Source organism: Taeniopygia guttata, chromosome 1 (assembly GCF_048771995.1).
Source record: "Taeniopygia guttata chromosome 1, bTaeGut7.mat, whole genome shotgun sequence".
NCBI classification, from domain to species: Eukaryota; Metazoa; Chordata; class Aves; order Passeriformes; family Estrildidae; genus Taeniopygia; species Taeniopygia guttata.
Window position 1 is genome coordinate 88,036,492 of NC_133024.1, and position 25,742 is coordinate 88,062,233.

Here is a 25,742-nt window from a genome sequence, read left to right on the forward strand (position 1 = left end):
CATACAGGTTCCCAGCACCTGCAAGGAATTAAAGAGCTCTAAAATGCTCCCTGGAGCTGCTCATAGTACAGTACAGCTGACACAAAAGCTGAAATTCCTTTCACATGAGAACATGGGTACATCTGTTTGCAATCATCCTCCTCCAGGCAGCTGGCCTGATCAAGGAGAAATGTGATTCTCCACACTTGGTCCAAGGAGTGCTGGGTGGACGCCTACAGCCAAGGGGCTGGGATTTGGGAGAGGCAGGATAAACGTGCCTTTCATGCCCAGCATCCCCACCAGTCCCGTGGCTCCCGCGCTCTCAGCCTTGGTCGCTTCTTGCCCTGCTTGCAGGAGGCAAAGCATGCTGGAATAAAGAGAAACTTTTTCTGTGGCAGGAAAGGTCCTTTCTTCTGGCCAGGCATTCCCATCCTGGGAAGGCGACAGAAAGCGTATCGGATTCAAGGTAAACTGATAAAATATTTGTCTGCTGGAAGACAGGGAGGAATGTCAAAAACATGTCAGTGTTCTTTAGAAAAAAATTATTGTGGCATCTTACTCTGTCCCTGACAACACCTGATGGTGTCATAAAGAAATGTTTTAGCCTTCAGTGATCTGTAGCCTCATCCAGGGCATTTTCCTTGCTGGAAGGATGCTCTTTGTCTGTCTGTGCATGCCTGTGTGTGTACATACCGGGGTGTGAATGTCTGCTCTGCAGCAGAACAAATGACTGAAAGTATTAGAAGTGAGTGGACATAGAGGGGATATTAGCAGAGTGTCTGGGAAATCTGATGTTTGTTTGTTATTACTTTCTTTGTTGCAGCTGAGCAATGAGAAACAACTTAAAAAAATCACTTCTTTGATGAAATGTGCAGTTTGTAACACAGATGTCTTATGGTTTGTGTACGTCTGTAGATTTGTCACATTCCATGTTAAAACTTGATTTTTATGCTGCTACACAAGAGGACTGAAGAAGTAATTTATAGGTACAATTAAGAATGCCATGTTTGGAGAATAAAGGGAGAGTGTTTGCAACAAAAGCAAGGTTGATAATTGAGTGGCTCAGCTTCACTGTGATTCCTGAAAGCAAGCTGAAGGCAGCAGCCAGAGTGTAATTTAATCTTCAAATCTGATCACCAGTTAATGTGTTTGTTAATATGTTTGCCCCACCTCCTCAGGCTGGACTTTACTCATAGTCCAGATATCCTGAAGAGTTGAGCCAGGTTTGCAGAAGACATTAAAAACTCAGTGATGCAGTTGTAACTGCAGTGTTCCAAGGGCATATGCATCCCAACCCAGCCACAGCATCCCTACAGCTTGACTGATTAAAATGGTCAGAAGTGACAGCTCACCACAATCCTGCAGGAAAATGCTGTGCTACAGGCTGGGCAAGAGGACCTGGGGCAAGGCAGCCTGCTCTGAGTATGCTGTTTGGAGGCATGTGGTTAAATCAGGCACGGGTTGCTTCTAAACTCTTTGAACTGAACTGTTGCTAAGACTTCCTAAGGTCTTGGGTTTAGCCAAGATATATTCTTGCCCTCAAACAAGTGCCTAATAAAGAAGGCAGTTCTCATTAATAAGTCTTATTTTGGATTTTTTTAAGAGTCTGTCTTGTTTAGGGAAGTTTAGGTAGGGTGGAAGAACACCATCCCTTAACAAGTGCAGAGAACAGTGATAGACAGATAATGTTTTAAAAAAAAATTTGCATGCAGAGGTTCTGCATATTTTGCTATTGCAGTTTATTCACATACATTCATGGACACCCGTAGAGTTTGAAGGTGACTGTAGAATGATCTGTGCTAGAGCATGAAAATTCAAAGGGGAACATCTGTCATTAAAAAACAATAGGTAAAATCACTTATTTAGCACATGCTGAAATACAGAAATGTTTGCATGTTGTGTTTGGCTTTATTTACTATAGGGAAGACAATGATATAAATAAGCACTGTCTATAAGACACTGTGTGATGTCTGCTGTTTTCTGGGGATTCTCACATGAATGTTTATTTGGGTGTTCCAATACACTGACACAAAATCCACAACGGCATTTTTAGAGGCCGCATACTCAATGTATTTTTTAAATATGGCTTCATTCCCTGTGAATACTAATGTGGATATATAGAGATAAGAAGATTTCCAATGACAGACAGATGGGCTGCCTTCAAGGCTGTGTCAGTGGCCTCTGAAAATATTGATTGCCAAGTGTGGTTACTGAGAAAAGAAGCTGAAACCTTTGGAATTGAACAGTTAACAGAGTGTGCATCAGTTATAGGAAGGATAAGCCCTTATGTCAGTCCTTCCCTGTGGCAGCCATTAACTCCAATGGTTTGGTCTCAGTGTAGGTATGGGAAAATGCAGATTTGTGTTCCTTTGCTTTGTGAAGTCTGTGCTTACAGAGAATATTCTTACCACTCACCACACAGATTTCATCTGCAGCAGGAGGATGAGTTTTCATTCTAGGCAGGAGGCACGAGCACAAGTCTTTTACTTAGGGAGTAACTGGAATTTGTCAAGGCCTTGTAAAATCACTCTTGCCCGTTGGCCTTTCTAATGTTACACCAGTGCCCTTTGCCTCCTCTGTCTCTTACTTGCAGCCTCTCTGCTCCTTGTAGTGCTGTCATCAGCCACCAACCTTTTTCAGGTATTGCCTGAAGCCACTGCTGAGCAATTGATGGGAAAACAATATTGGTTAGGTTGGAGGAAAGTTGGCTTCAGCTGTCATTTTTGTATAAATTTGGAGAAATCATTTTATAGGTGACTTGTGAATGTACAAACTCTACACTACCACCTGTCTCCTCCTTCCTTTCACATCCAAGAGAGATGCATTGATTTTAAGGCTAGATGACATCACTCTGAGCTGATCACATGCATAATTCAGGTCTTCTGACATGACTGTATAAAGTCATATTTCAGGTTTAAGAGTACCTGTGACAGAAACTGTCTTTAGACAAGGAGAAGAAAACTTATTGATTAAGAAAGATCCACATAGTCCAAGATAATTCTTTAGAAGTTGTTCCAGTATTGTTAACATCCATCTGATGTTTCCCCTTAGACTCTGAGCCCATTACACATCCAATTAGGTTAAAAGCGCTTCAGAAGGGAGACTGCTCCACTACCTGTACATGCATTGTCCATGCACAGAATTCAAATATCAGTAAAAAAAATACATATGTTTCGTAAGTGTAGTTTTTCTTGTCATAAACTCAGTCACAGATCATTTGGGATAATTTGTTCCTGAAGCTGCCTGTATAGTAGGGGAAGGGAATAGGAAGATGCATTTTCCAACATATTTGCTATGCAGAAAATGTGTTTAAATCTTTGATTAATGTTCCTAGTTTATATTGTTTGTTTACATATAAGAGTTTAGTCCTATGTAATGAGAGCTTATTTTGAAATGAAAATATATGATGTTTAAGAGGAGACTGGAGATGAATAGGAGAGAGACAGCTCAGATGAAATAATAAGAGTTGGAATTTGTTCATTATGAAACCAAAGTGAAGGTATTTTTTTCAGCCTTTGTTTTAATCTGTTTCTTTTTTTAGTCTTGCCTGGAGTTGCCTGTGCACTCGCAGGTAAATCAATCTATGCCTTGGGCAGTGGGATCTCTCCATGGCTAGGGACACTGATTGATTGGTTCATATATTGAGACTGTAGGTTTGATGGGAATTCTATAGGAATGGTGACAGCAGTGGAGATTTGGCTTCTTTACTAAAATCCATACCTTACAGCATATGTTCCTTCTTATCAGATAAAAAGTCCTCTCTCCACTGTGTATTTATCTCTTCTTTCTGGTATGTATTTCTCATCTCTTTTGTATATTTCTCTCCTTCCTCTTCAAATATCTCAGTATGGATTGTTTTAAGTACAAAATAAAATTAGTAAGTCACGTAAGATTAGTATTATGGAAAAGCTTTTCCATGGTCATATTTAGTGGCTTTGTAATTTTGTATTTTTTGGTGCTTTTTTGGTGCTTATTTTTGGTGCTTTTTTTTAAAGTGTAAAATAATTTCTCATGCCATGGCCAACTCAAACCCTGTGACAAAAATTTCATATTAAGTTATCAAGGGTAAAGGATTGGCTTTACTAAACCCAAGGACAACTATTGTATTTAAATTAGCAGAACCACAACTTTTCTTTTCCTACTTCTTAAATTTTGCTCAGCTGCTGGTCAGGCCCAGTCTCTGAAAATTGTGCTCCCATGACGGGTATGGTGTTCTTCAAAGTATGACTGATCTATCATCTTCTCTTAATTGAAAAAAACCCAAACAGCAGAAACTTTTCTATTTGCTCCTATCTCCTCCCTGCTGTCCAGCAAAGCATTGGAGTCACGGTCCCTGGAGTATTTTAAAAGATGCATGGATTTGGCACTTAGAGACATGGTTTAGTGGTGGACTCAGCAGTGGAAGGTTTGTTGTTGGACTCCATGGTCTTAAAGGTCTTTCCCTACTAAATGTTTCTATTGATACAGTGATCTTACCATGTCTGGTTAACAACTGAAATTCAGAAAGAACTTCTTCACAGAAAGGGTAACAACATTGGAATGAACTCCCTATGGAGATGTGGAGTCACCATCCCTGGAAGTGTTCAAGAAACAGCTGGATGTGGCACTGCATGCCACTGTTTAGTTGATCACGTGGTGATTGGTCAGTGGTCAGACTTGTTGACCTTGGAGGTCTTTTCCAGCCTAAATGATTCTATTTGATTACCACCATCAAAGTTATATCGCTGTCCCTACATCTACATTAATCAACATAAAAATTACAAGTTTAACTGACATCTTTAAGAAGATGTTTCTGTTCCAGTTATAAGTTAGTAAAACTAAACAATCTAATACCACTGTGTGGCATTCCCCAACCTATCATAGAGTCATTACTGTGCCAGTGCCATTTTTGTAAGGTAAAATAATTCTCAAAGGTTTGTCTGTTTACTCACTGCTGTATGGCTAAACCCTAACCTGGACTCAAATGTGAGAGAAAGAGATTGGTGGCATCAGGGCATCAGGGCATTAGCAAGCTCAGGTCCTCCCCAATTCCAAACACCATTCAGGAATGTGTACTACATCTGCAGCAAATTTTAACAAATAATTGCCAGGTAAAAGCATCTTTGAATTGTAGCCATTAGGTGGTAACATTACCTAATAAAAAGGCAGTCACTGTCCTTCACTCAGAAAGAGTACTTCAGATCTGCCATGAAGGATGTGAAAATGTGTTAAACCAGGACTATGTTCTTCAAAGCAAAAATCACTGTGGTCCTCTTTAAAATAAAAAAGGAGTCAGACACAAAGTTTTATAATGGCAGACTTTGAAAGAGGAGGAAACAAAAGAATTTTGTGCTGGTTTTGGTAAAGTAAGTGATTGAATTGCTCATTCTACATGAAGAATTACATCCTCAGAATTCCTCTCTCTGGGGCTGATTAAATTTCTGATTAAAGTTGGTATCTGGTGTGGCCCAGAAACAGAGTGATCTAACCAAAACCATGGCTGTATTGCCTGCCAGGACATTTTTGATGGAAGGGAAACAACATGCATGTTAAGAGGGCAGCATCTTATCTCCTCTGTGCTATCCTCTGTGGCAGGATTTCCAGGGCAAAAGAGAAATTATGCCAGTGCCTCAAGGAGCGAGCAGGGACTCCAGAGGCCTGTCTACATTGACAAGTGCAGGCAGGTTCTTCTGCTTGGTTGATGGAGAGCCAGCATGGGTTCAGGAGTTGTGCAGTCCTACTAGCACAAGGAGAGCTAACGTGAGCTGGGTCAGGCCCCATGCTGTGATTTGGGATCAGAGACCAGCAGCCTTCCTTTCTGTTGCTCACCAAACACAGGCTCAGGAGAGCAAAGAGATGGGGATGAAATGCCCACCTTTCCAGCTGAGCCCTGTTTCTGTACAGCAGTGTTTTGTGAGATCCAGGCATAGAGTGGGATTTAATCTTTCTGAGATAAATGGGATTCCTCAGGGCTCTTGTGATGAAAAATGCATGTGTGCATGAATACTTGCCGGGCAGGTGCCTAAGTGATCAAAACGGGCAAAAAAACTCCCCTCAAATTTCCACAGCTTGCGGCCACCCACCCTTTGAAGTCACTGGCATCCAGGGACAGCTGGATGCAGTGGGGCTTCACGAGGGAAGATTAAAGGTGTCACTATCTCTTACTCAGCAGCAGCACAGAGAGACTGCAGAGTGCATTCTCCTAGAAACAAACTGAACTGTAAATCAGAGAGGTAATCCAACATCAGATGAGCAGAAGCATGGGTTTATTTGCAGGTAGGGCATTGGTGGAACTGGAAGCACAGATATAAAGCAGAGCCAGCAAGAACGGCTACAGAGCAGATCAAGAGGGGTGTAAGGTCATGTGTGATAAAGCCAGGAAGACACGTGAGGCTTCTGCTCTAATAACCTGAGAATCATGCTCCAAGCTGTGATGCACTGCATGTTCCTAAGGCTCCCAAGGGCTCATTTTTGACCCGAAGAGAGAACAGTCACCTACCCTCTGCTGGGGGTGACTCTGCCATATTTTGTATTTCAATTCTTTGGGCAGACGTTTTGCATCCTGCAGGCCTGCCTCAGGCAGGCTGGCAGTGCTGCTGGAAGCTGCAGCCCGTGTGATTCCTACCTGCCTGGGAAGGCAGGCAGGGAAAAGCAGGTGGTTTTGTTTATGCTGAAAATGCCTGGCACACTCCAGGCAATGTTCCAGCTCCTCTGCTTTGAAACGTGGGCTTCAAACTGAGCCAAGGGTAGCAGCAGCTCTCTGGGATGTCCCCCTTTTCCTTTGCCATGAAATTGCACACACTTTCTTCTATTTCAAATAAAACCCAGGTATTTTTACAGCACGTGCTCACTCAGTAGGCACATGCCATGTCACTGCAGGTCTCTGAGGCTGATGGCTGTGCTGGTGAGGTGGCAGTGGAGGGCACAGGGCTGCCCAGCATCGCTGTGGGCTCCTGGCACCATGGGGACTGAGGCACAGGGAAGGAAACCTTGGCTAGACCTATTACAGATTCACCTGTCACTGTCTCAGGCTCTTTGCTCCTCCAAAGGCAAACCTGTTCTGCTAGGAAACTTCCCTGCACAGGCTGAAATACACTCTGGAACATGCCCACATTTTAACCATTGTCACTGTTAAGATTTAAGATTTTTGAGATTTTGCATTTTCTAAGCTTTGAGTAGGTGCAGCTTTTTTGTTGGGTGGGTCTGGATTTTTTTTTTTGTTTTGTTTGTTTGTTTGTTTGTTCAGGTTTTTTTACGAGTGTGTGTACGTTCTGGATGTGAATAATAAAATAAGGCAATGAACACAAGTTCATTTGCTTTTTGCTCAGGAATAAGAAGCATAAAAACTAAGTATCCCAGATGACAGCAGTAAAGGAAAGAATGATTTGAATGAAATCAGGCCATGTCAGGAAAACAGGTATTAAGGTACTACAGTCCCTCTCCATCTCCCTTCCTGTTAAATCTGACATACAGTCTTTCTATATGCTTCCAGGTTTATCCTAAAAGTATGCTGGAGGCAGTGGAAGAGAAAAAGGAGAAGGATTTCTTAGAGAGAGAATCTTTTTTCCCTCTGTAGAAAGGAAGCAGCCATGATCTGATAATGTTGCTGAACTAATCTGCTTCTCATGTGTTTATCACCAGAGCAGTAAGGTAAATTTTGTAGTGAGGGCAGCAAAGTACTGTCAGTTAGTGAAGGGAGGAGGATGGACAGACCAACAGACACCATTTCTTATCTTGCAGGCTCAGGCAGAAGCTGAGAAAAATATCAGCAGTAGACAAGCAGGAGCAAAAAACTCCCAACAACTTTATTTTAAGTAATTTCCTATGGAAAATATGAGCTCTAATATTTAAAATGGACCAAAGAAATAGTGCAATGAGTTGAGGTGCAATGGCTGAAATGTGTCCCAAACCACATGCCAAGGATGATGAGACTCACAGCTGACAACAAATAAATTTTTTCTAAAGAAAAGGTGTTTGCTCTGGGTCTTGGGGCTGGTCCTGTCACTGTCAGGACATCTCTGGGGCAGCGGAACAAATAATATGAAACTCAAAATATTTTGGAAAGAACTGACTGATGATTTAAATATTCTTCCTTCTGTTTGGAAGGAAAACGGCTCCTGCAGTTTTCTTGGAACAGGCTGCAGAAAATTATTTGGAGTGCCAAGTGCCTCTACCCTAAGGCAAGCAACCTGGACAATATGGCTGGGAGATTTACGGAAACCTTATTAGCAGAAAGTAATAATTTTTCTGGGTGCTAGGAACACTGTTCAGTGCTGCCACGTTCTTGATCAAATGGATCATTTTAGTGGATTGTTAAAATGTACACAGTGCTTATTTATAAAAGATTAAGTGTCATCTTCTGCACTCCCTGGCCAATTTCCAACTTATCTGCCTATCAAGTTATGATGACATTGAGCCTCATTATTTTATTCTAAGTCTCATTATATTTGATGGGGGGGTTTTCTTGGAAATCCAACTTTGGGAGTTTTGTGATTATATGAGCATTTAATCTACACTGTATTTAAGAACATTACTGTGTTGAAACACTTAAAATCATGAATCCTAATAAAGAAAGAGGGAAAGAAACCAAGATCAATCTTTTTATTGTGCTTTTTGTTGTGCTTGGAATTACTGAATGTCCTTGAATAGCCATTACTGATACTATCTCTTACATTTTAATGGACAAACCACAGTTCTCTCAACAGCTACTGTGATGAGAGGCAAAAGCAGAGGTGTCTGTCCTATTCAGAGATCTCTTTGTACAAAATTTTAGGCAAAATGTAGAATATTAATTATAGTAATAATAGTAAAACACTTTAAACTTCAGGATGTTTTGAGCCAGAGATTCTGCCCCTAGCCCCCAACCTCCCCCCCCCAAAAAAGCTACCAGAATTTCTTCAGTGAGCTCCTTGCCTTGCTCCTGCCTGTATATCCTTGAAGTCAGGTTCAGAGTGGTTTCCACTGGATTGCTCCCAAATTTTTGCCTCAGGCTTGCAAGACCATAGTCCTCAGTCTAACCCCTTGCTGGGAAAGTAATGAACCCACCAGCTCTATCCTGCTATCCTGCTGAAGGCTTCCCTCCAATTCATGGTCTTTGTTACGCTGAGGGGCTTGATGGAGTTTACACCGTGTGTGAAAGGGGCCCTGCTCACTGCTCCTCATTCCAGAGCTGTCTGGGGAACAGCCTTGATGACAGCATTAATTAACATCTTTCAATGAAATTTCAACATCAAGGACATACTACTGTCACCAGTAGTGATGGAAGACATTTAACCAAATGATGTCACTCTCTTACCTAATGCCCTTGAGAATGCAGCCCAGCCATGCCAGCAGAGAGCTTCCAGCACTGGTGTGCCAATGGAGGCAAATCAAGCCCTAAAACAAGGCCTAAAACAAGCCTTAAACACCTCCATACACAGAATCACACAGTTGGAAGAGACCTTCAAGATCATCGAGTCCAACCCACGCCCTAACACCTCAACTAAACCATGGCACCGAGTGCCATATCCAGTCTTTCTTTGAACACATTCAGGGATGGTGACTCCACCACCTTCCTGGGCAGACAACTCCAGTACTTTATCACTCTTTTCATAAAACACTTTTTCCTAATATCCAACCTCTATTTCCCTTGGTGCAGCTTAAGGCTGTGTCCTCTGGTTCTGTCAGTTGCTGCCTGGAGAAAGACCCCACCTGACTACAGCCACCTTTCAGGGAGTTGTAGAGAGTGATAAGGTCACCCCTGAGTCTCCTTTTCTCCAGGCTAAACACCCCCAGCTCCCTCAGCCGTTCCTCACAGGGTTTGTGTTCCAAGCCCCTCACCAGCCTCGGTGCCTCCTCTGGATGTGCTCAGATGTCTCAGGGTCCTTCCCAAACTGAGGGGCCAGAACTGGACACAGCACTCAAGGTGAGGCCTCACCAGTGCTGAGTAGAGGAGCAGAATGAGCTCCCTGCTCCTGCTGGCCACACCATTCCTGACACAGGCCAGGATGCCCTTGGCCTTCTTGGGCACCAGGGCACACTGCTGGCTCGCGTTCAGCCGGCTGTACACCAGGACCCCCAGGTCCTTTTCCACCTCAGCGCTGTTCAGCCACACCGTCCCCAGCCAATAATGTTGCAGGGGGTTATTGTGGCCAAAATGCAGGACTCGGTACTTGGACTTATTAAACTTCATCCTATTGGACTGTGCCCATCCATCCAACCATTCCAGGTCTCTCTGCAGAGCCCTCCTACCTTCCAAGAGATCAACACATGATCCCAGCTTAGTGTCATCTGCACATTTACAATGAAAGACTCCATCCCTCGTGCATGTTGTCAATAAAGATATTGAACAGGACTGGTCCCAGCACAGACCCCTGAGGGACACCACTGGTGACTGGGCCCAGCTGGATGCAGCACTGTTCACCAGCACTCTCTGGGCCCGGCCATCCAGTCAGTTCCTAACCCAGAAAGGAGTGCTCCTGTGCAAGCTGTGGGCTGCAGCTTTTCCAGGAGTGTGCTGTGGGAGGCAGTGTCAAAGGCCTTGCTGAAGTCCAGGTACACAACATCAACAGCATTTCCTGCATACCCCAGGCAGGTCACCTGGTCATAAAAGGAGATCAGGTTGGTCAAACATGACCTACCCCTCCTAAACCTATGATGGCTGGGTCTGATACTGTGGCCATCCTGTAATGTGTCATCCTCCGTGATGACACTCAGTATAAACCGTTCCATAACCTTACCGGGTACTGAGGTCAGGCTAACTGGCCTATAATTAACAGGATCCTCCTTCCCACCCTTTTTGTGAATGCGCTGTGCATTGGCCAGCTTCCAGTCATCTGGAACCTTGCCAGTGAGCCAGGACTGCTGGTAAATGATGGAGAGCGGCTTCACAAGCTCATCTGCCATCTCCCTCATCACCCTGAGATGGATCCCATCTGGTCCCATGGATTTATGAACATCCAAGTGGCTCAGCAGGTCTCTGACTGCCTCCTCCTGGATAACAGGGGGACCATTCTTCTCCCTGACACCATCTGCCAGCCCAGGAGGAGGGCTGGCCTGAGGACAAGCCGTCTTTCCACTAAAAACTCAGGCAAAGAAGGTGTTAAGCACTTCCACCTTCTCCTCATCTGCAGTTACTAAGTTCCCTCTCATCCAGTAGAGAGCTGAGGTTGGTCTTGCTCTTCCTTTTGCCATTAATATATTTGTAAAAAAAAATTTATTATCCTCTACAAAAGTTGCCAAATGAAGTTCCAACAAAGATTTGGCCTCTCTAATTTTTTTCCTACATGCCCTAGCAACCCTCTTAAATATTTCCTGAGACACCTGACCCTCCTTCCAAAGATGATACATCCTCTTTTCATTTCTAAGTTCCTTCAAAACCTCATTGCCTATCCAATGGACAATGGATGGATGTTTGCCTTGTCAACTCATCTTTCGGCACACAGGGACAATCTGTTCCTGTGCCCTTAAGATCTCTGTTTTAAAGCACACCCACCTTTCCTGAACTCCTTTTTTTTTAAGGGCTGCTTCCCAAGCAACTCTCTGAATAAGTCTCCTAAATAGGCCAAAGTCTGCCCTCTGGAAGTTCAGTGTAAGAGTCTTATTGATATTCCTCCTGATTTCACCAAGCATCAAGAATTCCAACCACCACATCTCCCACCAGCCCATCTCTATTTGAAAATAAAATATCTAACACAGTCCCTCCCCTGGTGAGCTCATTGTGACAAAGCTGTGCTTTGTCAAAGCTCAGCTGTGACAAAAAGTTGTCATCCACATGCTCTAAGAACCTCCTGGACTGCCTCTTTCCTGCTGTATTAAGTTCCCAGAAGATGTCTGGCAGGTTAAAGTCACCTCCAAGAACAAGGGCTGGTGATCCTGGTGATGCTGAAGAAAGGGAGGTTTTAAAGAGAGCAGTGTCACTGCTGATGGAGAGATCCCAGGAAAACGTTGCAGTATTCCAGCTGTGTAAACCACAGCTACTGTGGTTTTTCATGGTAAATAACAGAAAGGGGTACTGCAGACATGTCAATAAACTTGGATATTCACTCAGGGGTAAATATTTGGAACAAAAATGCAGTAGTTGCAAGGGCAGCAGAAAAAAATATTTCTTACTACAATTATTGGGCAACATTGCCTTAAGTCCTTATAACACCCTGAAAAGAAATAGAGATTGCTACTGGGAAAACATCAGTCATCTTTGAAAAGAAGTGCTGTTATGCTTTTTTTACTTTATGCCAAAACCTCTGTCCCCTGAACTGAGAAAGTGACCTCTTCTTGAAGACGCAGCACTCACTTTAAACCTGGGGGTTATAGTCTTCCGTCAATCACTTCTTCCATCACTAGAGCAATGAATTTCTACAATAACCTTGTACTTGAGTCAATCCTTTCTCTGGGTTTCACAAGATTGCATTTTATCTTGAGTCACCATGCTGTATCTAGTATCCAGAAGAGTTCTGTGCTTTGTATTTCCTTGACTCAGAGCTCAAAGCACCTGAAGTTCTGCAGAGCCCCAGCTCACACGCAAAGCTTGTTACAAACCAACCAGCTGAACAAAACACCCTTTGCCATTACCAGTATAGCAGTAAACCATGAATATTCAAGAATTATTGCCCTGGTTTTATAAATTAACTCCATCACAGCTTTTCCATGTACTGTTGCGTATGTGCTCTTCACTTCTGTCCCTTCTGACTATGTTCTGCAAATAGCTATCCCAGAAGCTCTGGTGGTTTTAGCAAACAGGCTGTCAGCGTTAACCTGATGAAAGAGAGCATTGATTCAGGAGAATCAACAGCAAATCAGGAGATTTGCTCCAACACACGGTGCTGTCTGCTGACACTTGAAGCATGGGGCTATGGGGAAAAAACACACAAAAACTGTGGCAGAAAAGAAAAACAAGTTCTGGTTCACATTTGCATGGGAGTTGAGCTGGGACCCAGCCTCCTATGGAAGTGCTTCCATGACAGGGATCAGGAAGGTGCTGCTCCCTCCCGCTCTCTCTCTCTGTGGGAAGATGTGGCTCCTGCAGAGAGCAAGAGGCACCTGGGGGGGAGGTGTTGTTTGACTTTGACACTGCCACTTGAACTGGGATAATAGAATCATAGAATGGTTTGGGTTGGGAGCAACATTAAAGATTATCTCATTCCAAACCCTCCTCACCATAAGCAAGGACACTTCCCCAAAGACCAGGTTGTTCAGACAGCTCCATCCAGCTGGGCCTTGAACACTTCTAGGGATGGGGCATCCAGAACTTCTTGGGCAAGCTGTTCCAGGGTCTCACCACCCTCACTGTAAAGAATTCCTGCCTAATATCTAAACTAAACTTCTTTCAGTTTGAAGTCCTTATCCTTTGTCCTATCACTTCATGTTCTTGAAACAAGTCCTCGCAAAAATGATGAGCAGAGATGCTTGAGCTTTAGCTCAGAGGAGCTGGGGGATGAAGGACAGTAGGGGAAAAGCTTTGAGTGCAGATTCAAGCGTTTATTTTCAGAAGAGGAAAGATGTGTGGGGCAAACAGGAGCGATTTCTTGAAGCAGCATTCAGGTTGGGGTTGGGACACTTCTGAGGGACCAACCCACTCTGGTGATTCTTCTGCATTTCACAGGGAGTGATGAAGCCAGCCATGGGGTCTGGTCCCACCCCCAAGATCTGCTGTGCCTATCTGTTCCACACCTCACAGGGAGCTGCCACTGCACAGCTTCCCCACCACGCACTCATAGCTACGCATACATATACACATGCATATTCAATGTACATATTTATACACAACTGCAATATATAGAGTATTTACACTGTGTGTGTGTGTGTATTCATCTGCAACTCATCTGGAACTGATGCTTCTATCATGGAGCCAAGGCCCCAACACCTGCCAGATTTCTCACAAGTAGTTTACAGAGGGAGCCTGGCTCTCCCTTGCTCTCTGCTGGCACAGGTTCAGCAGGAGGTGAGATGCTCATTATGGTCTCCTGAGTGCTGTGGGTCTCTGCTGCAAGGGAAGAGAGAGAGGGGTTTGTGTCTTAGCATGGGTAAGGAATTCATTAGGAATTCATCTGGGGTGTTTCTGGCATCTGCAGGGGAAGGAACTGATAGAAGATTAATTCACCAAGGGAAGGGTTAAGTCCAAATTAGGAAAAGGTAAGAGTAAATTGGGCACCATTGGAGTTATGGAACTACTGAGCAAGGGCTCTTTGTGAGTTTGGCTTTTGGTCCCTGAGTTCTTACAATAAACTAAAACTGTCCATATGTAGAAAAAAAAATTCCAAATTTCCAAATTATTTTTTAAAGCTAATCAGCTAAAATGCATTGTGATTTTCTGTGGGTGTGGGCAGTGGGAGGAAGCGAGGCAGAGAAAATCCCGAACTAAGTCACCTTTGGTTGATTCTGTTTAGTTTTTCCATCAGGACAATCTCTCAATTTCCATGCACTATTACAAGGCTCTGACAACTGGATTTATATCGAGAGCAATGCGAAATGAAACGCTACAGCCATTTTCAATTTTTGTTAAGCTCTCCTGTCAGAAAAGCCTGCACAAAGCGCTGAAAGGTCTTTACCAGTCTCCCCGGATCGATTGCGTTCAACTCCAATGAAGCAGCGCGGCTGGGAAGTGGCGGGCAGACGGGAGGGTGCCGGGTCCTGCCCCGGGAATGCGGAGCCCCGCGGCACCCCCGGGCAGCGCTGCTGCCCCTCCCGCCCGGCGGGACGCGCCTTCCTCCGCTCCGCTCCGCTCCGCTCCCCCGGCCCGCCCTCCACCTCCGTCCTCTCCGTCTCCTCCCGCACAGGTGGGACTCCTCTCTCCTCTCCTCGCCGCTCCTGCCGCGATGCCGCCGCCGTGTCCCCGCGGGGCCCTGCCCGGGGCCTCCCTCCTCCTCCTCCTCTTCCTCCTCTTGCCGCTGCTCTGCGCGGCCCCCGGTGAGTGAGCGGCGTGCGGGATGAATGCGGGACGCGGGGAAAGCCTAACCCGGCACGGCCCGGGGAGCTGGACAAACCTTCCCTTGGCATCCCGCGTGGCGAGAGCCTTCGGTCGCTCCGAGCCTGTGCGAGTTAGCCATCTTTATAAAAGGTGCTTGTTCGCCAGTGACGGGAGCGTTTCGGAACAGCCGAGCGCCTGCAGGTCTCCCGTTGCGCCCCCGGTCTGGGGATCAGCAGGATGACTGCTTCGATGTGCTTTGGGGCAGGATGCCAGGCACAATTTTGGAGCAGTCTGATAGTTAGCACAGCTCTCACCCAGTGACTAGGGGCTTTCAGCGTCATCATGCTGCTCTGGGTGCTGGTACTGGCACCAGCTGCAGTTTTCTGATGAAAAAATATAATAATTTACTTAGTGAAGAAGGCCATTATAGGGTTTCCCTTGCCAAGTGAGCTGGAGAAAAGATGCTGGAGGGTGAGAAGCTTCCCTGCAGTGTATATTGCACTCAAGTGTGGAAAGGGGAGCAAAGAGAGTAAGTTTCTTCTGGGAGAAACTTGTCTGCTTTGCCTCTTGAACTGGAGTTATGACAAAAATTACTTCTAGCAGTTTTTGAGAAATAATTTTCTGTTGTTTTTGTTATTTCCTTCTCAGTAAATGTATGTGTTTTATTTTTGTCTAGATGTTTCAAGGGTAAATAAGCTTAAACTGATGCTCCAGAAACGAGAAGGTAAGTAAAGAGACAGCAAAGTGCTTTCCCTTGTTTTTCCTTGGAGTCAGTTGCTGTCAGTCGAGGCTGTCAATGAGCTGTCCCTGTACCTCCAGCTCCAGGAGAGCAGATGGAGCAGGAGGCTACAAGCACAGGCTACAAAACCTCCTGCTCAGGCAGAGTCTCTGCCTGTGTGCCTGTTTGGGATGTTGGGCTGGAGGCTCTGCTTACCACAGCTCCCTCTGAAATCCAGGATTCCCAGCCTCAGGCAGCACGCCTGCTTTTTGCTCTGCACAGAGCACAGCACAGACCTTTTCCCATGGATGCATGGCAGACGTGGCATTTATCTATTTGGGGAAGTCACAAAGTTGTCCAAGGAATGCATGGAAATATTGCTGGCTCAGGCACAGGGAAGAATATGTGCAAACCTGGCTTGCCTATGACGCCTTGACTTGTTCTTTTTGTCTTCTTGGCCCCACATGTGCTTCCTTTTTGGAAGACTGCTCTCTTACAGGAGAGATGATGGCCAAAGGCCCAGCAGTCAGAAGCATGGATTGGCTTGCTGGTTGAGGGAAGATGGTGGAAATGATCCAGCTGGGAACAAGATGCACCACAGCAGATGAAACATCCCAGAAGTTTTGGCCACCTCCCCTCAGTCTGCTCTATGGCTGAAGCAAAGAATTTGTACCTCCACAGAGGGGACTTCCACTTCCTGCCAGGCTTTCTAATTTTGTACTGGGGTTTTTTTCTGGCATCACTCCACACCCCTCTGTGTATATCCCACCCACCTCTGTTTTCCTTCTGTGTGGGTTCCTTATGTTAGCATTCTGCAGCACTTGTGTGAAGTTAGGAGTGACCCCCCTGCACCACAGCAGTGGCCACTTGTTTGTTCAGGTCCCCTGGGGAGAGGGACTGCCTGGGGAGGGCTCTTGGGGCATGCAGACAACATGGTTTAGATCAGGAAGAACTGCAAAATTGATCATGGAAGGAATATGCAGCCTCTTTAATTCCAGCCTTGCCCCCCTTTTCTGGTTGGTTTCTAAAGCAAGCAGGCCAAGTGCAAAGTACTGCTTCCCTTGCTGGCAGTGCCCTTGTGTGAGGGCTCATTCATGGGACATTTGCTTAGCTCCCAGCAATAACACCCAGTTCAAGCTCATGGTGAGTTATCAGTTTCCAGCTCATCATTGCAGAACTGTTTCCCTCTTACTGCAACAACTCATCTATCACTTTTAACTTCAGAATCTTTTTTACTGTAGTCCTTTGTCTTCCTCTGTGAGTCTGCCCCGCTCCAGCTTCAGTGGTTTTCTTCACATCTCCACTTGACTTTCCTGTCTACCCCAGTCTCTTCCCTCACATCCTCCAAAAATCCCATGCACACCCGTGTTCCTGATTTCTCCCTCATTGAAATGAACCATCTGAAGCCAAGACTTCTCCTACTCCTACCCCAATTTCCACCCCACAGCTACTTCCTGTTTCACCGCCAGATCAATACCATGTTCTATCATATCCATGTGTGGCCAGGGGCTGGCCAGCCACAGAATCACAGAACTGTTAGATCAGAAAAGATCTAAAGATCTCTAAGCTTAAGTCCAACCATTTACCCAGCAGAGCCACGCTCACCACTAAACCACGTCCCTGAAAAACCATGTGTTTTTTGAACTCTTCCAGGGATGGCAATTCCCACCATTTCCCTAGGCAGTTTGTTCCAAAGCTTGACCACTCTTCAAGTGAAGGACTTTTTCCTAACATCCAATCTAAAACTTCTGTGGCACAACTTGAGGCCATTTCTTCTTATCTTGCTTAGTCCTCTCATCCATGTCTTTGGGAGGTGCATCAATTCCTCTAGCAGCCACAGCACACTGCTCTTAGGCATGGAACAAGCCAGATGGCACATCTGGGTCTGGCAGGTTGAGGGCATTTCCATGCATCCCTCACGTAGGTTGATATTGAAAGCCCAATGGACTTTTATTTTCAGGCATACAGGGCATTGAGTAGTACTCATCTAAATGCTACTTTTTTGCATATCAGACTCAAAAATCTATCTTTTTAAATGTTTCTCCCTTCACTCTAATATGTTAGCAGTGTTTCTCCAGCTTCCTTAGTAATTTTAACTCACCTCTCTTTTTCAACCCAATTTCTGCAACTGTAGCACTTAGGGTCAGTCTCCTCTCCTGAAAGCACAAACACATAGCTTATATAATACATATAAAAATGCATAGTGTACATAGTGTAAAGCTCACTGAGTTTGGGTGCTTTTATTTAAATTTCTCAGGTAGGTGCTGTCCTTAAGCTCAGAAATGCTTTACAAGAATCCAGGAGAATGAGGGTAGTAAAGAAATCCTATTACATCGGTGATTCTTGGGTTTATTATTGTTACTCTGCTACAGGCATTGCACTGACAAGCACAAAGGTAATGGCATGATGTGAGAATCATTTTCTTACTTGCTGCAAGCAGTACACTTCAGACTGACCAAAAATTTCCTGGCATGCCTTTTGTGGGGGGGATTAATTTCAGCCTCTGCTGCTGCTGTGAAGCCTGAGGTGTCAGTGAAAGAAACGGCAGCCAAGGAGTTCCTGAGCAGCCTGAGACGCCAGCGGCGCCAGCTGTGGGACAGAAGCCAGCCCGACGTGCAGCAGTGGTACCAGCAGTTCCTGTACCTGGGCTTCGATGAGCAGGTCAGTGTAAGAAATGGAGAGGCCTTATGAAAAAAAGGAGGGAGAATAGACAGGGCTAGAACAAAGAGGATTGGGTTTAAATGAAAAAAGAGATTTAGATTAGATCCTAGGAGTAAATTCTTTACTGTGAGGGTGGTGAGGCACTAGAACAAGTTGCCCAGAGAAGTGTTGAGGGCCAGGTTTGATGGGACGTTAAGCAACCTGCTCTAGTAGAAGGTGTCCCTGCCCAGATTTCTTCTTTAAAGTGGCAAATGTCATACAGAAATATAACCTCTGTTACATGTTAGAGATCCTTGCATTATTTTATTAGTAGAAAAAATTACATTAAGGTCTTGTATGGCATTCCTGCCTACTGTCAAACTCAAGCTTAATAAATTGTAACTGGACATATGAACAAAGCTTGCTTTGCGGAATTGGTGGCCAGACTCAAAGCAATCAATTGTATTTCAGGAAATTAATTTCCTGTCAGCCTCAACCTGATCAGCTTTTAAACATGCTGAGAAGTCCACACCAAGCTGGCTGTGACTGCCACTCCCCAGTGAAATAGCACTGACATTATGCACCCAATGCACACTTGTGCCTCCACAGCGTGGGCAGCTCCTGACCATCACTGGCAGCTGTGCCTCCACTCTATGTGTGAAAGGAAAACCTTTGGATAATATTCAGTTAGCCTCCCTTCAAATGAGGAGGACACATTTTTTAAAAACACTTTATTTGTAAAAACCCTGGAGTGGAATCAAATCCCGCAGAAAGCTCTTCTAAATAGATGCTGGAATAAGGCAAAAAAAGTGTGTTTGGTAGGAGTCCCACATGTAGAATAATTTCTGCTTTTAATAAGAGGTAAAAATAGTTATAGATGTTGAATTCTTGGCTTCTGACAGCTGTATGAATATGTTTAATGAGATTGCATTGGCACAGGGAAGCTGGAGTACATTTTAAAGCTTCATGCTATGTGGATTGCTTGGAAGATGAATGCACTCATTTTCAAAGCTGCAACAATTAGAAAAATAATCCTTTGCTTGAGCTGAAATAATGAAGGTTAGTTTCTTCTAAATTCTCCTGGATATTATGTGGATAAAAGTCACTTCTCAACAGCGTAGCTATATCCCCCTTCACTAATAGAAATAGGAAAAATAGGAAAAGCGATTTTATACACCAGAAGCTGAAGACTGGGGGAAAATACCAAAAGGAACAAGGACAAACCATGCAGATAAAGTGAATTCTCCTCTGAACTCCTGTATACATTTCAAAAACCAAAATGAGGCCTGTTGCGGGATACAATGAATCCACTTAGTAGATTTCCTTGAGTATTAAGACAGTCTTAACAATGAAATAACTGTTTGTTCCAGCAAAGGACTTGGTCCATACTTAACCACTGTGTATTTGCAAAACTTTTTTTCCCCCCAAATCTCAGCCAAAAATATTTCCAAAGAGTCATTCAGATGGAAAGCCTTTGACTTGGCAAGTATTTGATATCCTTGCACACTATTTTTCCTCTGCTGTTGTGAGCAGAACTGAAGTGCTTACTGCATTTCCATAGCTGGAAGGCTGCATTATACCTCTGTTTTTACCTGTGCAAGGTGGGAGAGAGAGAAAGCAAAAGGCTTTTGCCCCTAGTCAGGGACATTGCAACTAAAGGCACAAGGCAAAGGAGAGTAAATATTGACATAATTTTACTGTCCACCATTGACAAGATAATCAAAATTTTAAAGGTGTTTAGAGCACATTTCAGATGAAGGCACTCTCAGTTTAAGCACTTTGCAGTGGGCAGGGGGTGTGAGGCTGTGTCCAGGGTGGGGCTGGGCAGGACAATTCCTGAACACAGGATCCTGATAATCCCATAGGTACAAGTCACAAAACACCTTAGATCAAAAGATTATATTTATGACAAATGTGCAAAGGATCTGAATTTCTGAAAGAGGCTCTTGCACCACTTCTGTTTCATCTCATCACTGTAGTTTCAGGCTGGAAAGCAAATGCTCTGTTTTTTTCTGGCAGAAATTTGAAGATGACCTCTCCTACTGGACAAACCTGGGGCGTGCCCGTAATGAATACTACGGTGGGTACTACCAGCACCACTACGATGAGGATTCTCCAATTGGCCCACGAAACCCACACACCTTCAGGCACGGGGCAGGCGTCAACTATGACGATTACTAATGCCATTTCTCCTGCTGTACCTGGGCCTGTAGGGCTGCACTGGGTGAGGCTGAGCCCTCCCTCAGTCAGAACGACCCCGCTTTTTCTTCTATTCATGTCAAACAGCAAGAGTAAAGGAACTGCCAGACTTTGATGAAAGCAACATGACATTTTTAAACTATCATTACTTAGTAGTACACTATATATATAAAGTGTTATAGAAATAAAGCTTTTTTGATAATCAGGTTGTCATTATTTAGTAGACTTCATAACAGCAAGTTTAATTCCAACTGTATTAATACAGATTCCTTTTTAAAGGGCTTTTTCCTCTTGCTATCCTACAATCAATTGCAAAATTGCATTACATCATCTACTTTGGCATACAGAATACATAACATTAGCTAGTACATTTAAGATGTGCCTTCCCACTCACATATATATTAACAAATAAATCCAATTATTCTTGGGAGAAAAGAAAACAAAGGTTTCCTGGTAATTGAAGTGCTGCTTTGTTGCCTCCTCTGCCGTTTCCATACCTACAGCATGCAGCCCTCCAAGCCTGACTTGGCACTTCTGCAGCTCCTGTTGGGTCAAGGACACAGATATTCACAAAAGCTAAATTCAGTGCAGACAAGCTTGCCTACCTACAAAACCTGTGAAAGGATCCTCCAGGGAAAAGGCTCAAGGCAGGAACTTGACTTCAGCAGTAATTGCTGAGGCGCAGAGCATCCAGCCTGAGCGGCCCCAACCCCTCCCAGGCACGATAACCCAAAGGTTATCTCTGCTGAATACTCCCCTTTGTGTCCATTCCACTTAGCGTCAAGCTTTCAGCCTAGCTCAAACTAGGGAATAAAACAACAAAGTAAGCTATTTAAAATTAAGTTAGTGTCAGACAGCATCCAACGCAATCCCTCGACATCATAATTTCAGACTGCAAAATTCCCTCTACCCCAGTTCAGACTGAAACATGCACATTAGGCTGAGCATCAAAATATAACAGAGACCAGGCATCTGTTAGTGAAACACAGTGGATTGAAGGGGAATTGTTGATTGCACCATGTATGTTAAGAATCCCTAAACACAACCAATTTCTGTATCACAGCAACATCAGCCTGGGAGGGAGATGTCAGGGATTGTTCAGCTGTCGGGGGCTTCAGGAGAAGCTGGGCAGAGGAAAGCACTGCTCGCACTTGACAAATGTAGAGGACTGGGAAGGGGCAGGTGAGGAAGGTTGCCTTCTCTGACTTCTGGAACTGAAGAATCAGAACAAAGAAAGATTAAATGTGTTCTACCAACTGTAGAAGACAGCAAAGATGCTTTAGCTCTCTCTCATCTAAAGCTTACAAGAAATTTCCAAAGCATGGATAATGGCAACACCATTCTTTATGCTTCACTACTTTCTTAACTCTGAGTGTATTTCCTAATCTTTTGCTTAAAGCCCTTGTTGTGTGGTGGACTGATGTCTGTGAGATGCAGACAACACTACACAGCTCCCTGCAGGAACACTTCCCAGGAGACAGCTCTTTGCTGGTGGAGACAAACTGAACATGTTGGTCACTTCTCTGCACACACAGATCCACTCTGGCCTAATATGCTCCAAGCCCTCAGCCCTTCCTAGGCTTAATCTCAGCAGAGTCCTTAAGCCAATTTAACCGGTTTAAACTAGTGTGTTTCCAGAATCCTTGCCAGTTTAACTAGTTTAAACTGGTGCATTTCCTTGGTAGAAGAACCTTTATTCCAAATATGGAATAATCACATTCTGAGGCAAGCACAGACTCTTCTGAACAGTTGGAAAACACCTATTCCTAGAAGAATACTTTCATTTTGTGTATTATCCAAAAAGTGCACTGAAATTGGCAATGTTTGAACCATGCTGGTAATTTCCATCATTTCCCAGAATTTACAATTGGGAATTCAGACCCGCTGAATAAGGAAGAATAAAAAAAAGTGCTGTAAATAAAGACCATCCCTCCCTAGGCCTTTGTAAATTCTGTCCGTTCCTGAAGGATGACTCAGTCTTACAGCTTTCTGTGCCTTGCATGCTCACAACCAAATCTATGGTCTTTGTCTTCTGAATTCTCTAAGAGGAGAAAAAAAAATCTTTTCCATTATATTGTGTTACAGGGTTAAGGAGTGGGACAGTTACCTTTCTGCATAACAACACATATGACAACATGATTTAGATTTGTGACTAAACCAGTGTAGGCAGAACACAAATGTTTATGCTTTTTGTGAACAGTGCCTGCACAACCTGGTTTCCACACTGTCTCCCAGCAGGAAGGCTAGGAGTGGGTGAGAGTTGACCCAAACTGGACAATTCCAAATGATGTAATGACATGTTCAACACTAAAACCTGTGAAGATGAAGAAGAGGGTGGGAGTTTTGCCTTCTATGGAAGCCATTTCTCAGAGACTGTGCGAGCACCAGGCTTGCTTGGGAGAGATGGTGAGTGGCCTTTGCATCACTTGGGTTTTCTTCTTTACTTCACTCATTGAACTGCTCTTACCTCAGCCCTCACAAGTACTCATCTGATTGTCTACAACTCTCCCTTTGGGGCAGGCAGAGAAAGTGGCTGTGAGGGCACTTTGCTGCTGCCTGGGGTCGCTCCCCACAAGGCAATAGCTCTGTGAGGTGAGGGCAGCCCCCTTCCTGCAGAGGGGTGCACCTGCCTTGCATCAGTTGCAATGATAGATAGCAAAAAAGGATGAGCAATCAGGCCTGGGCAAAAGGAGGAAGATTACTGGGAAAAAAAAATAAAATTCATCAGATATGCATGGAGCACGTCAAAGTTTAATTTCCTTTGACTATTTCTGTCCCAAAACATAGAGAGAACTGTGCACCTCCTCTCAGCATTTCCATTTTGCAGTGCAGACAGCACAGAGCACTTCCCATCAGCATCACCCTCAGCCATTCCAGCACTGACATACATAACCTCTCCAGCAAGACAGAAGAACAGCAATTGTTCATTGTGGCTCCTTTCAGAGCAGGAACAGCTTGGCCATGCTCCAGTGCTTCATGTTTCAAAGTCTGATGCTGCAACATCCCTGAGTTTGTCCACATCAGCCAGGCAGATCCATCGGACTCACAGGGCAGTTCTGCCTCCTTTGCTGGTTACACCTGCCAGCAAACCATTCTGCCAAAGAATGGAAGTACTATTGCTGTGCTCATTTTTGGTTGTTTTTGGAGGAGGACAGGTCATCATTCCCTTTAAGTTCCCAATTGTGACACAAACATGTTTGGGATAGGGGACTGAGCATTTCTATTCCAGGACTGTTTCCCAGGTGGAAGGTGTAGCCTTCCTTGCTTAAAACAGCTCTCTCTGCAGTGGGGTGGACAGAGCCCAGATCGCTGTGCGTGGCTTTGACACCACTTAAGGCCACTCTTCCCTGTGACTTTGTGCTTTGGACCTTCCAGCTGTTTCAGCCATGGTAGGGAGCAGAGTATTCAGAGGATCCTGCTTCTTGCTGAAGAGCATGTCAGCATCTAGGGAAAACACTGCAAGAATAAACAAGCTGGTGCCTGTCCCAGGCTGTACATGGCAACAAACCAAGATGGATAATGACTTGTCAGATCTGCTATTATGAAATAAGCAAGAGAAGGACCGAGATGAGAAACAGAGAATCAAAATATGAGGGTTTTTTTGCAAGAAATATGAATTGTTATTTTAGGAAAGCCTCCCTGTTGATACAGAATTGCATTCAGGAGCCTCCTGCCATATAGAAAAGAGCCCTGTTTTGCTTCAGAACTATTGCTGCTCTTCATGGTAGCTCTATGGAGTCAAGAACTGCAATTCAGGCATTCCCTTCTGCCACCTGAAATCCCCACACAGGGAAATGCCCATAACAGAGGAACTATGGATTTGTGGCAGCTACATTCCCAGCAACTTCAGTGAAGGGCTGTATGGTTAGTAGGGCTAGCAGTGTTGAGTATACAGTTCCCTTGCTGTTAACAAAGTACCTTCTTCCTGTGGACCGGCCCCTAACAACCCTCAGAGACTTCCTGGCCTCAAGTAGCATTAAACTCAATACTAGCAAGGCTGGGGACTGGCTCAATCCATCAAACTAATCGAAGCCTTGTTTTGCCCTCTGTAGCCTGTTCTCTAAGTCAATTATGCCTCTTTCAACTTTGAAACTCAATTCAAATCCTGGCAAAAAGTGAAGGGTTTTTTCCCCAGTATATTACGTTTCTAAAAATTTATTGAAAAAAATAGATTAAGACACATAAATACCCAGATGGCAGTGAACTCACCGGCTACTAAACCCACTACTCTATATAGAGTAAGGGAAGTTGCAAACACCTTAAACACAGAAAGTACAGATCATTATTTTCCCATATAGCAAAAAATTAGGCATGAGGCTTCTCTAGGTTACATATCCATGGAACTATTTAAAATAAATTAGGTCTGTGTGCCCCTCTGTAGCTTGTCTGTAGACTAGCGATGTGGCTGACAATGCTCCTTAGCAGCATACATAGAGAAATAAAGAAGTACATCAGTCTTGAAATAAATAATAAAATCCAACAGTTGATCTCATGCTATAGTAACCTCCAGCAGCAGGAGTGGTCCTACTTGTGAGGATCAAAAGACGCACAGCAATGGGTGCCTTGCACACCTTTCCTTCTGGAAAGCTGGTCCCTCTCAGCAGCACCAAGCCGGCCAGTTCCCTCTACTGCATTGTGTATTTCCTACAGAGAGTGAGGACTTGCATCCAGCACCAGCTGAGCTGCCCATTTGTACAGATCACTGTGAGTAAATAGGCACCTCAAGTTTGGTCGTTAGTTTTACCTTGTTTGCCTGACCAGATGATGATAGAAAATTCCAATTCTCAAATTTTCTAAAGGAAAAAATAAATCCTGAGAGCTTGTCTCAGCTTCATTTACTCCCCAGTTCTGTATTTCCAAGCTCTCAGTGCTGTATTCTGCTACCCTCCATCAAAAGTGGCTCTTCTGGAGAGGCAGCAGCTCGTTCTTACCTGTGGTTCCCAGCACACTTGATGGCTCTCTCCTGTTGATAGGTCTAACCCCAGACAGGAGCAGAACACCAACATGCAAACCTCCATCTGCCTTTTTGAAGATTCAGTTCATACAACTTCAAAGTACCCCAGACTTTCAGTCTCAAGCATCAGCAGACTCTGAACATGATTCATGCTGCTTGAATCAGCCCCACATCACTGGTTTCAAAACCTAAGGGCAACACCTACCTCAGCTCCTGTTGCTGGAAGACACTATTAAAAAAGAATATGGGAGCTGAATCAAGAACCTCCGAAACAAAATCCTGAAGCAGTACAAGGAAGTGGGAAATCTGCAGTCGTGTCGTTCAGGCCCAGTGGGAAGCATCACACATACTCACAGATGGGTTGTACTGGTACCAGCCACTTGGCCTCT

General features: G+C 44.4%; 1 protein-coding gene across 2 annotated transcripts; it reads left to right on the forward strand.

Annotated features, from left to right (window-relative positions):
• Positions 1–306: 306 nt before the first annotated feature.
• On the forward strand, positions 307–20,601 carry ECRG4 (ECRG4 augurin precursor). 2 transcript variants are annotated; one of them, XM_030279048.4, is made up of 5 exons: positions 307–445; positions 14,712–14,841; positions 15,519–15,566; positions 18,061–18,221; positions 20,220–20,601. In XM_030279048.4, the coding sequence occupies exons 2-5, from the start codon at positions 14,751–14,753 to the stop codon at positions 20,379–20,381; spliced, it is 462 nt and encodes a 153-aa protein (XP_030134908.1). In that variant the 5' UTR covers positions 307–445; positions 14,712–14,750; the 3' UTR covers positions 20,382–20,601. The 2 variants fall into 2 exon arrangements, with proteins under 2 accessions (XP_030134908.1, XP_072789193.1); XM_072933092.1 differs by lacking the exon at positions 307–445 and having other exon boundaries at positions 14,562–14,841.
• The last annotated feature ends 5,141 nt before the right edge of the window (positions 20,602–25,742 follow it).

Coding starts and splice junctions, on each gene's coding strand:
- ECRG4 (XM_072933092.1), top strand. CDS start 14,577: ATGCGGAGCCCCGCGGCACCCCCGGGCAGCGCTGCTGCCCCTCCCGCC. Junction 14,842..15,518: donor GCTGCTCTGCGCGGCCCCCG/GTGAGTGAGCGG, acceptor ATTTTTGTCTAG/ATGTTTCAAGGGTAAATAAG. Junction 18,222..20,219: donor ACCTGGGCTTCGATGAGCAG/GTCAGTGTAAGA, acceptor TTTTTCTGGCAG/AAATTTGAAGATGACCTCTC.